The sequence below is a fragment of the Marmota marmota genome, unplaced genomic scaffold, assembly GCF_001458135.2.
Source record: "Marmota marmota marmota unplaced genomic scaffold, marMar, whole genome shotgun sequence".
NCBI classification, from domain to species: Eukaryota; Metazoa; Chordata; class Mammalia; order Rodentia; family Sciuridae; genus Marmota; species Marmota marmota.
The window spans coordinates 8643409-8656617 of NW_026000241.1; the positions used below are offsets into that span (position 1 = coordinate 8643409).

The following is a 13209-nucleotide window of genomic DNA, read 5'->3' on the forward strand; positions in this document are numbered from 1 at the left end:
TAAAAAAAAAAAAAAAAAAAAAAAAAAAAAGCAACTACAGTTAGTCATAATTGAAAGAACTAATTCATGACTTTGAAAACTAGTTTAAAAATAAAAGTGAGACAGGCTGGGGTTGTGGCTCAGTGGTGGAGTGGAGCGCTCGCCTAGCAAGTGCACAGCCCTGGGTTTGATTCTCAGCACAACATAAAAATGAATAAATAAAGGTATTGTGTCCAACTACAACTAAAAAATAAATACTAAAAAAATAATAAAAGAGGGAGTTGGGTGTGTTGGCACACATCTGTAATCCAAGTGATTTGGAAGGTTGAAGCAGAAAGATCACAGATTCAAGGCTAGTCTGGGGAATTAGCAAGATCTTGTCTCAAAATAAAAAGGGTTGGGGATATAGCTCAATGGTAGAGCCTTTGCCTAGCATGCACAGGACCCTGGTTTCCATCTCCAGTATTGCAAAAAATAAAAAATTTAAATAGTCTAATAAATAAAAATAGTAGAGAGAAAAGTCAAGCATTCATCTTGCCTTTTATAGATGTTCTCTAGTTATTGAATTAAGAACAGTGTTATAATTTTTTGCAACACCTAAACAAATTAATAGATTGGAATAGTCATTATCAGTGGCTACCAATATCAAACACAGACTCTACTAATTGTGCCTTTATTTATTTATTTAATTTTGGTACTGGGGGTTGAACCCAAGTGTGCTTTACCTTTGAGCTACATCCCCCAGTTCCTGTTTTTTATTTTGAAACAGAGAAGTTGCTGAGGATCTTACTCACTGAGTCTGACTTTGAACTTGTGGATCTTCCTGCCTTAGCCTTCTGAGTTACTGGAATTGTAGGCATGTGCCACTATGGCTTAGTTTTTTGTGTCTCTTGATGAAAGGACACAGTGCTAAATGTGAAATTGTTTTACTAAAAGAAATTTTGCCTCTGAATTAGATCTCTAGTTCTAACTTACACATTTGTAGAAAAATACAGGAAATGGGAACTACGAGATGTATTTATCAAAATATGGACTTTGGGAAATTGTAGAACAAATGGTTTGGCTTTTTAAATAATTCACAAGAAAAAGAGAGTGACACAATTATAATGTTTGGGATAAATTAGTTAAAAGGTATTTGAGATAATAGGGAAAATTTGAATACCTAATGGATATTTGATGTTATTAAGGATATTATGGTTATTTTTATGATGATATTATGGTTGTTTTTAGAATGTTTTTAGAAAATGTTCTTAATATCTAGATATACATCCCAAAAGGCTGATATTACAATTGTTTCCTTTTGTCTTCGGTTTTTTTTCTTCTCTGGGTTTTGAGGGCTGTGCCTTGCACAAGATGATTTCTGATTATTAAGAAACCAGTAGTTAAAAGGGTGGAAATTTCAAATAAGGTACAAAACTCTATTAAACCCCCCCTCCCATTATACCTGTGTAAGTTGGTAGCTTCTGGTTTTTATACTAAAATAGACATAGCTGGAGAGGTTTTTTGTTTGTTTTGGTGGTGGAGATTGAACTCAGGGATTTGTGCATGCGAGGCAAGCACTCTACCAACTGAGCTATATCCCCAGCCCCTTGGAGAATTTTTTTTCATATTTAGTCCTTTGAGTGCTGCCATATGAAAAAAATTTAATTCCTCTACTTTGTCCAATTTGGTTTCAATAATTGCTATTCTCGTGGTGAAATTGTTTCAGATATTCCTTCAGATATTTCATGCTTCATGTTTTAGAACTTAGTGAACTCTGCAACTGATTATTTGATTATAAACCAGGACAAATGCCAGATGGCCATTTTCTATTCTAACTGTCTGCTTCTTATGTCATATACTGTCCTATCATATTCTGTGTAGGACTCTATTCTTTCCCTCTGTACTTGTATTGTCTATTCTCTTTGAGGAAAAGGAATCTGGACATTAGGTGATCTTTGTAAATCCCTACTTGATTTATTGAATAATTTATTTTTGTGTCTCTAATTGTTAAGGTCTTATACTAAAGTCAGTTTACTTTTTGGATGCTCCTTTATGTTGTCTTCAGTTGCATAGGTAGTTTCTGCCCAAGCCTATAGACTTGCTTCTGTGTTCTTTTCTATCACTCTCCCTTACCTCCATGGTTACAATTGATTATTGTACTTGTTACTACAGTGTATCATTCTTATATGGTAATAACTTTTAATGATGAAGTATTTCCTTTTTGAGTATCATGTAATCATTTTATACTTGGTTTAATAATCCATTTTATTTGTTTTATGTGCCAATTAAACATTTACATTTGTTATAGTTGCCTAGCTATATAAGCAATTTTGTTCTTAGCCCAAATATGTATGATTTCTTATTTTCAAAAATTAGTATTCTCATTAAATGGAGAAATCACTCTTTAACTTGTTGCCTAGTTTTGTGTAACAAGTAAAAGAAGACTGGAAGAAGAATGAATTTTTTAAAAAATAATTTTTAGTTGTCAATGGATCTTTTTATTCATGTGCCGTGCTAAGGATGGAACCCAGGGCCTCACACATGCCAGGCGAGCACTCTACCACTGAGCCAAACTCCAGCCCCAAGAATGAATATTTTTAAGAGCTAGTTTTAGGCACTTCTATTAGTAGCAAGTTTGTTGGAGTATCTTAAAACTAACCATTTTTTTCTCTTTGTTTTAATTTCCTTTAGATCTGTATGATTCTTATATGTAATTGTTATATTGTTGACATTTTTATACAGTTTACTTCAATATAACTGACTTCTTTTCTGTGCTCTTTGAACAGCAAAGAAGCTCAGAAATGTTTCTGTGGGTCAGCTAATTGCCGGGGTTATCTGGGAGGAGAAAACAGAGTTAGCATCAGAGCAGCAGGAGGGAAAATGAAGAAGGAACGATCTCGTAAGAAGGATTCAGTAAGTGTTCCATCTTTCCTTCAACTTTCATAGTAAAAATTTTTAAGAAGATAAATAGCTTTTCTGATTGAAGTTTAAAAAAATCATACTACTTTACTGAGAAATCCAGGATCAAAAGAGATATTACTAGATAAGAGGCGTGATTGACTATTTTTATTTCAGATTCTTAGAGATTAGAGTTGGGAACTGAGAACTATTGAAGTAATCTTGAAAATACCAGAGCTAATAGATATTCAGAACCTGTAAAATTCAATACAAATAAAATATTTGTCTTTTCTGTTATATACTGTCCTATCATATTCTGTGTAGGACTCTATTTTTAAGTCTATGTATTTCTAATTATTTATTATACACTTGTCATCTGTTTGGAACTCTAAACTTCTTTTTTTTTAAACATTATTTTAATTATTGATGGGCCTTTATTTATTTATTTATACGTGGTGTTAATTAAGACTTGAACCCAGTGCCTCATACATGCTAGGCAAGTGCTGTACCACTGAGCTCTACACCCCAGCCCTAAACTTTATTTATTTTTTATTTTTTAAACTTTATTTATTTATTTATTTGAGATGAGAGACTTGTATGTTGCCCAGGCTTGCCTTGTACTCCTGGGCTTAAGCGATCCTCCTGCTTCAGCCTCCTGAGTAACTGGAATTATAAGCATGAGCCACTATACCCAGTGGAATAGACAACCCAAGAAAGGAGTTTTCTCAGATGGTCTTTTCATTTAATGAAACAGTAGTTGATATGTTTTCCCCCTCCAATTTTTTTGAAAAACACCTGTCTCGCCTGATGAGTAAGGATAGTATCGTATTACTAAAAGGACTCTCAACTGGGACAAGGACTTTGAATTGTTTTTAAAGATTTCTCCTTCTGCCCTGGACATGATCTATAATCCCAGCTGTTTGGGAGATTGAAGCTGGAGGATCACCAGTTCCAGTCCAGCCTGGGCAACATAGACCTTGTTTCAAAATAAAATGAAAACAAAATCATAAAAGCCCAAATTACTATCTTCTTTTTTTTGGAGGGGGGGTAGGCAGGGGGAGCAGGTACTGAGGATTGAACCTAAGGGCACTTAACCACTGAGCCACATCCCTAGCCCTTTTTTGTATTTTATTAGAGACAGGGTCTCACTGACTTGCTTAGTGCCCCTCTAAATTGCTGAGACTGGCTTTGAACCTCCTGCCATAGCCTCCCAAGCCACTGGGATTACAGGCGCATGCCCCTGCACCCAGCTTCTTCTTTTTTTATTTTGAGGACCCCTTTACTAGAGCCCTGTTTTCTTAAAAAAGTATAATCTTTGTATACCTGACTGGGTCCATTAAAAAAAAAAAAAAAAAGGAAGCGTATTTTAAAGGCTGATCCCCAAATGTATGAATCTTGGTTGAAGGGCTGTGCAGGAGCTAAAGTTTAGGGCATTAGTCAGCAATGTTTCTCATGAAATTGACTCATTCTTGGATTTTGGAGAAACCAATACTGTTAAGAATTATAAATGACAATTTTATTTGTGTAGATATGGAGATAAAGCACGAGTATGCTGAAAGTATGATGAGTAAGAGATGATGTCAGTAAGTGCAAATTAACTTTAGGGAATTATAAAAAGTCTGAATTCTATAAGAAGATATGGTTAGCACAAAACATTGGAAAGGGCTACTTAAAAATGCAGAAAAGGACAGTATATGACAAATACCCATATTTTTTACCACCTAAGATGAACACATGTTTTTTTATTTTTTGTTTTTGGTTGTTGATGGACCTTTATTTTATTTATTCATATGTGGTACTAAGAATCAAACCCAGTGCCTCACACATGCTAGGCAAGCACACTTCCACTGAGCTACAACCCCAGCCCACAAATGTTTTTTTGAGTACTGTGTTTACTTCAGTTTTCTTTTTAGAGAGCATATATGGTATAGCTGTATGCCAGGTACTTGACTTATTGACTCTTTTAATTAACTCTTAAATTAGATATGGTCATTTTCCCCCTTTCACAGATGAGACACTGAAGCATGGAGTTTATAAGATCACCTCATGTCTCTGATCTTAACTATTATGCTACAGTGTAGTTGACTAGAGAACAATCCCATTGCTTCTCACCTCTGAGAAAACTGTGTCCATATTAGTCAGTATTTCTGTGTTTTAAAATATTGAGTTGCAGAGTTTTTTAGAAATGATAAAGCACTGGGGCTGGGGTTGTGGCTCAGTGGTAGAGTGCTCACCTAGCATGTGTGAGGCCCTGGATTCAATCCTTAGCACCACATAAAAATAAATAAATAAAATAAAGGTATTGTGTCCAACTATAACTAAAAAACAAATATTTTTTTAAAATGTGTGTGTATATATATATTCATAATATATATCCACATTTTGTTTTTTACTCTTATTTTTGAATTTGATCAATGTTGATACAAATAGATAAAAATTACATACATATGTAAATAATAGTTACTTATTTATTGGTACTGGTGATTGAACCCAGGGATTGAACTTGCTAGGCAAGCACTGTACCGTGAAAGTATGTGCCCAGCCCTTTTAAAAAAAAATTTTTTTTTGAAACTTGGTGTTGCTAAGTTGTCTAGGCTGTGATCCTTCTGCCTCAGCCTCCTAAGTAACCCCTATTTGTAATTGCCATAAAGTTTTTCATTGTTTAACAATTTATTTACATATTTTACTGATGGACACTTACGTTTCCAATTTTCCAGTGCAACAGTGAATGTTTATGTCTCTTTTGCATGTTTTTTAAATAAGATATATACATGGGGGCTAGAGATATATGGGGGCTAGAGATATGGCTCATTGGTAGAGTTCTTGCCTTGCATGACCAACACCCTGGGTTCAGTGATCCTTAACAATGGGGAAAAAGATGTATACATCACTGTGGTGTCCTTAGCCTTCTTTTTTGGGAGGGCGGGGGAGGAAAGGGTGGTTTACTGAGGATTGAACTCAGAGGCACTTGACCACTGAGTCACATCCCCAACCCTATTTTGTATTTTATTTAGAGACAGGATCTCCTTGAATTGCTTAGCACCTTGCTTTTGCTGAGGCTGACTTTGAACTCTTGGTCCTCTTGTCTCAGCCTCCTGAACCACTGAATTATAGGAGAATGCCACCATGCCCAGCTTCTTACTTAGCCTTCTTGATTTGACTATTTCAGGAATTTTTTCTTTAAATTCCATAAAGATTGCTTTTGTTGTTAACTCTAGTTTCATGTGATTGACAGTTTACCAGAATAGCCGTAAAATAGTCATTAGACATGACCTTAGTTCGCATCTTCATAAGAACTTTCCAGTGGCTGTTTTCTGTTTTCAGAACTTATATAATAAACACATTTTAAAAACTGTTTTCTTTTTGGTAGGAATCGGTCATGTACTGTTATGATTCATAGGCAATACTATACCCATTATTACCTTTATCAGTTAGCTTACTGAGGCCTTGACAAGATTTAAGGACAACTCCAGAGAACTCAGATCTAGGTATTCCAGTGATTGGTTTCTTTGTTTATATGATGGTAATGGTGTGTCCATTTCAGGATAGGCTTTGGTGCTTATGAACTGAATTAGATATAAATTGTATCCAGTAATCATAGGTTACTCCACATGTGAATTTGAAGTTACTCTGTTCAGAGAATGCATATTTTGGGTAAACCTTTGCTGTCATAGAGGAATTACCCAGAAAGAACCTAGGTTCTTAGAATGGTGTAAAAGATCATTTGACCTTAACTCTAATAAAGATTTTAATACTAGTTTAATTTTACTTGCGTTATTTCCTGCTGAAATTCCCTATTGTTTGTCTAGATTTTGAATTCTGCAGTTTCAGTTGAGCAAAATCATATAAATAGCATCTCTTGAATTCCCAAGAGTGAGCCTTGATAAAGCCATGGAAAGGGGGCTGGGGCTATAGCTCAGCAGTAGAGTGCTTGCTTAGCATGTGTGAGGCCCTGGGTTCAATCCTCAGCACCACATACAAATGGATAAATAGAATAAAGGTATTTATAAAAAAAAGATTTAGTTAAAAAATAGAAAAGCCATGGAAAGGACAAGATAGCAACAGTTTAGAATATAGTTTTGCATGTATAAAAATATTAATAAAAATGTTTGAGTAATGATTGCATTATAATAGTCTGAATAATAGTCTTGATTGGTAAGCATTAAAAAAAAAAAAAAAAAAAAAAAAAAACTTTGCCCTAGCCAGGTGTGGTGGCTCACGCCTGTAATCCCAGTGGCTCAGGAGGCTGAGGCGGGAGGATCACGAGTTCAGAGCCAGCCTAGGCAACTTAGCGAGGAATTTAGCAACTCAGACCCTGTCACTAAATAAAATATAAAAAAGGGCTGGGGATGTGGCTCAGTGGTTAAGCATCCTGGGTTCGATCCTCAGTACAAAAAAAAAAAAAAAATCTTTGCCCTTATAAATGTACCCATATATATAGGTCCTTAACAAAACTATAAATTCTTTTACAACGTGATTATCCTGTTAGGTATGTCACACACTAGGTGTTTAAATACTTGCTGAAAGTATAAGTCTATTATGACCCAATGTCATTTGTTGCTTATAGTTTGAAATTGCAAATGAGATATTTTTAAACTTCCCTTAGTCTCTGTTGAGTTTATGAAACAAATTAATTACTGATTTATATAATAAAGATGGTGACAAGCTATATGAAGGAGAGGAAATATTTGCTTTCAGCAGATGTCCAGAATACACATATTAGAGTCCCTACTAATCAGTAAGAAAAAACAACTAACATAAGAAAAATAGACAACTTCCTCAGATAATTCACTAATCTGAATAGCCAATAAATATGGAAATATGTTCAACCTTATTAGTAAGGGAGTACAAATTAAAAGTACTATTTACACACTTGCCAGATTGATAGAAATTAAGTTTTATCATGCATAATTTTGACAGGCGATCTCATACACTGCTTGTGGTGGGTGAAAACACTTCAGCATTATTTACTAAAAGGTGAATGTATGTGTACCATATTGAGCCAGAATTTGTACTCATTGGGTGTGTAACCAAAGAGAAGATATAATATCCATCAGAAATCATAGCATGGCTTAGAATATCAGAAAAGTTTGAATCATTAACATTAGAAACATTTAACATTAGAAATGGATAAATTATACTATAATTATATAATGGAAAAAATAGTCATGAAAATGGCTGCATGCTACAACATGGATGATTCTTAAATCATAAGGTTGAGTGAAAGAAACCTATAGTAGTAAATCTATAAAGAAATTAAAGAACTTTCACCTAAAAAGTTAAGATAAATTAAATTATATCTTTTTTAATTGGTGCATTATAATTATTATAGTTGTGGGATTTGTTGCAACATATTCTTTTTTTAAGAGTTTTTAAAGATGAACTCAATATGTTTATTTATTTATTTTTTATGTGGTGCTGAGGAACGAATCCAATGTCTCATACGTGCGAGGCAAGCTCTCTACTGCTGAGCTATAACCCCAGCCCCTGTTGTTACATATTCATACATGCAAAATAAATTATTTCTAGAGCATAGGAAGGAGAGGTGTTCTAACTTAGAAGGATGCATGGAGCATTTATGGAATGCTGACAGTATTCCAGTTTTTGTTTTTGTCTTAAGCTGGGTAATAGTTATATATACAGGTGTTGCTCACTTACTGTTTTATTAAATCTATTTGTTTGCTAATACAGTGTGTGTATGTGTGTGTGTGTGTATATATATATTTTTTATATATATTATATATATGTATATATGGTCTATTTCATCAAAAAGTATGTAAAGTAGTTCTTGAATTCCTTCAAGATAGTTCATGGGCAAAAATATTAATTACAGATGGTCCCCAGCTTAATGATATTTCAACTTAACAATTTTTCGACTTTGATCTCTTCTGGCAGCTAGTGATATACAATTCTATACTCTTCTGATGCTGGGCACCTATAGCAAGCCACAGCTCCTAGTCAGCCACTTAATCATGAGGATAAACAACTGATACTCTATAGTATACTATATCCCAAGGTATGAAATTCAGTAGGTAAGGTGTATGAAATACATTTTTGACTGAACGATGTTTTGAACTTACGATGGATTTATCTGGACCTAGCCCCATCATAAGTTGGAGACCATCTGTCCATCTGTCTTAAAGAATAAATGCTATCTTGGACTGATTAATATTTAACTGAATAAGTTTTCAAGTGCTATATACTTGTGCATATACGTATATTTTCAATATCAATAATTTATTAAAATATATCCTAATTCTTACATTTTTATGTTTACTTTTAGTTATCACAGGTGCTTTTGGGGAGGTGGTGAACCATAAATAAAATTATTTTTAGTAAATATAAATTTATTTATTTATTTAGGGAGTTGAATCCAGGTGTGTTCTACCACTGAACTACATTCCTAATCCTTTTTATTTTTCATTTTGAGTCAGAGTCTTTAAGTTTTTCAGATTGGGATCCTGCTATCTCAGCTTCCCAAATAGCTGGGGTTACAGGAATTTACCACCACACCCAACTGTCACTGTTATTTAAGCATAATATTTAAATCTGAAGTGCCCAATGAATATATGTAGATTACAAAGCATAGTTTGGAAGTAAACCTTTGTGAACATTTCCGCTTCTTTTTCCTTGTGTAGCCCCTCAAAGTTGACCACTTGTAATTGTGTCTCACTCCTTTGCTTTTTTAAAAATCAATTTTCTATGTATTTATCCCAAAAATGCATATTTCAAGATGCACAAAAATGGTTTAATATTAGCATGTAATCTTCTGAAGCTCACCTTTTTACAAGACCAGTGGATATTGTTGCATTTGGCTGCACTTGATTTCTTTCATTGAGGAATTATAGTCCATTGAGTGAAAACACCAGTTTATATTCAGTCAGACCACATATTATTGGCAGTGTTTTGCTATTATGAATGTTGCTTCAGTGAGCTTTCATATGCATCTGTGGCTCTTTTCTTTTAAAGAGGAATTGTTGAGCCAAAGGGGATACAAATATTTTTCCAACTAATGTTTTTTTTTTTCCTATAGTACTTTTCATCTAGTATAATTTGGCAGTTTTTTTCCTGTCTGGTTTTATTGTAAATTCTCCTGCACCTAAAATTATATTTGACTTAATTATATTTTTTATAGCAAAGGAAAATTTAATATTTTCTCACAATATGAAAGTGCTAAAATATGGTAGATGAATTATATGATTATTTAGTATATATTAAGTACTTGGCATAGTGATGAATGGTTTAAGTATATTTTATATAAATATATTAAAATCTGCAAAAGTGATATTGCTGTCTTATTTCACATAGGTTAATAGTTATATCATGAGTAAATTTTTGCATAGGTAAAAGGATTAATCTAGGTCCAAAGCCAATTATTGCCTGAGCTGAGAGTCATACCTATGTATAGCTGGTACTTTCTCCCCTAACTCATGCTCTTTCAGTACCATTGAAAAAATATGCACACATTAAAAAATCAGTTCTTCAAATGTTTTTAATTTTATAAGAACATGCCTATGTCTTAATATATATAAAACCATGATAGAAAATTATAGGCCAGTGTAAATACCCCTAGAAAAATGGTTGTAAAATAATATGTCAAAGAATTATCAGCACCTGGATGATTTTATTCCTTACACTTTTAAAGTTTTCTGTAAAAGAACATGAGATTTTTATAATTAAAAGTGACTAAGATTATTTCATATTTACAAGTGTTAAAAGTTTATTGCAATAATTTGCATAGTCTACATTTTCATATCAGTTATAAAAATCTCTGCAAAGCTTATTTTTATTAAGATCTTATAAATCTTTATTTTTAATCTAAATCAAATCCCAGATCTCATTACCTGCATTTTTTGATACATATCTGATGGATGAATGAAATGCTTTTCAGATTGGTCTTACCAATTTAGATTTTCATCACTTTTTGACTTGGTAGTATCAAATTTTTTTCCCCTCCCTAGTCTAATAATATTTCCTAATGTGGTCTTACTTTCATTTTCCTAATTACTGGTGAGACTGAGCATATTTTCAGGTACTTTTATTGTTAAGCGAGGTTTTTTTTTTTTTACTTTTATTGTTAGCGAGGTTTTGTTTTGTTTTGTTTGTTTGTTTTATTTTTTTAAATAACCAGATATTTTTCTTTGCTGTGGTAGGTAGATGGAGAGCTAGAAGCACTGATGGAAAATGGTGAAGGTCTCTCTGATAAAAACCAGGTACTCAGTTTATCACGATTAATGGTTCGAATTGAAACTTTGGAGCAGAAACTTACCTGCCTTGAGCTCATTCAGGTGAACACTTAATATTAATTTACTATTTATTTCTGAATTTGGGTGAAACATTTAAACTATAATCCAGCTAATGAAAATAGTCTTGTTTTTTTTAATGGATTTGTAAGTTTTGTATGACTTTGAAACCTTATACTCTTAAAAATGACTGAAGAGTTTAATATTACTAGTAGAGCTTTCTCTTCTTCATGGCACTTTCTCACTTTTTCATGGCACAATCCCCACATTATTCCTATTCTAGTTATTTTTAGTGTATGGTCTCAAAGCAAGAAATTTTAACAGTAATCTCATTTATTCTAGTTTATTAAGTATGCCATAAGAAATCGAATGATAAAAAAGAATGATTTTTTTAAAAAAATAACAAAAGAAAGCATCCGAAAGAGAAAAAAGAAAATGATTTAAAGACTAATTTTTGTGGTTTTGTTTTTTCAGTAAAAATAGTAGATGACAATTTTTTCCTTAGTCATTCAGACTTGAATTTCATCATAAATGATCTTTTTATAATTTCCTACTTTTTAGGTAATTCCAGGTTTTCTATCAGAAAGGCATACATTTTACATATCAGAAAAAAAATGTACTCCATTACTTTAAAGCATTTGTTAGTTGTATATTTCTGTTGTGTGTGTATGTGTGTGTTTTATGAATATAAATGAACTCTTTGGTCCTCTCCATGGCCTTCTTTAACACTCTCTCTGGTATTACCTCCCCATTATCCTGCATCCTCCTCTCTTTCACCATGAAAGAACACACACTCACAGTCCTGTCTGAAATCTTTTCTGGAACGTCATGGGCTGTCTTTATTGTGGATTTGGATGGCAGAGCTTGGTGATGGCCGGGAAAGTAACCAGAAACTTCAAGAAGAGGTCAGTTTACATTTATCCTGCCTTTTTTTTTTTTTTTTCCCAGTACTGAAGATTAAACTACCACTGAGCTATACCCCTAGTCCATTTTACTTTTTATTTTGAGGCAAGGTCTCACTGAGTTGCTAAGGTTGGTCTTGAACTTGTGATCCTCCTGCCTCACTCAGCCTCTTTAGTCCCTGAGATTATAGATATACACCACTACATCCAACTTGCTTATTTCTTAAAACGGTCATATTGATTGCTCAGGTTAAGGATATGTGGTAACATCAGGGATTATGAATTTCATACTATACTTACCATTGGCATTAATTAATAAAAATTATTACCCTCATATCATTTCTCAAACCATAACCTTTCATATTTCTTGCTAGTTTGTGAGTTTGCCCTCTGATTTTCCCTGTGATATCTACTTAAAGTTTGGTACTATGTAGCTGGGAACTATAACAGCAAGATATGATACTGTAGTTAAGTGAATGATCAGTTTGTTGCTAAGATCATAGTTTTAAATGATGGGAAATGATATACAACTTTTATTCTGGGGTTCTGAAAAAATGGTGAAGAGCTAAATTCTGGATTACAAGAATAAGGACATTCTGAGAAGCAAATAAGTCTATTAAAAGATCTAAAGTAAGATTGATTAGTATTATTGTTTAGTGGAGTTGTAGTTTTTACACCTTCCATGAAATTTCTAATTTGATGCATTGTTTTTTAAAAATCATAATTTCTGATCATCTATTTAATAAAACACTTTTAGAACCAAAAAACAACGAGGTAATTATTCTTGCCTCCATCCTTCTTCCCTGGGGTTTCTGTAGAACTACATTAGAGAGTACTTTGGTAGAAATTCTTGGATTTCAGAATGGGGGATGTGTCTGTGATTGAAGAGAGTGTCTCTTCCTGCTAGATAGCTATTTATCAGCAAAGGTTGAGGAAGTAATGTGAGACATCATTTAAATATATGTTGTTACATGTTTCCTAAGCCTCTATTACAGTCAGTTGGGGAACTTTATAAAAAACAGTATTCGGGTTAAGATCTAGTAGTGTATATATTTTTTAAAAAGCTACATAGGTTTGGGAACTACTGGCGAGAATATTATTCAGTCCCATTTAATGTTGTGAGTAGTCATCTTCTCTGCATTTTATTCTTGTGGATTAGACTTAATTAAATAGTTTTCCTTCCTTTCTAAAGGAAAATAGTATTA

General features: G+C 33.2%; 1 protein-coding gene across 4 annotated transcripts in view; it reads left to right on the forward strand.

The window, feature by feature from the left end:
* Nucleotides 1–13209, forward strand: part of Setd2 (SET domain containing 2, histone lysine methyltransferase) — a 106507-nt gene that overhangs the window by 38535 nt on the left and 54763 nt on the right. For all 4 annotated transcript variants that reach the window (XR_007344350.1, XM_048795195.1, XM_048795196.1 and 1 more), the window contains exons 9-11: nt 2748–2874; nt 11013–11147; nt 11888–12007. Coding sequence is in view for 3 of the 4 variants with exons in the window: in XM_048795195.1 (XP_048651152.1) it covers nt 2748–2874; nt 11013–11147; nt 11888–12007 (382 nt within the window). In the remaining variant the exon portion in view is untranslated. The remainder of the gene's footprint in view (nt 1–2747; nt 2875–11012; nt 11148–11887; nt 12008–13209) is intronic.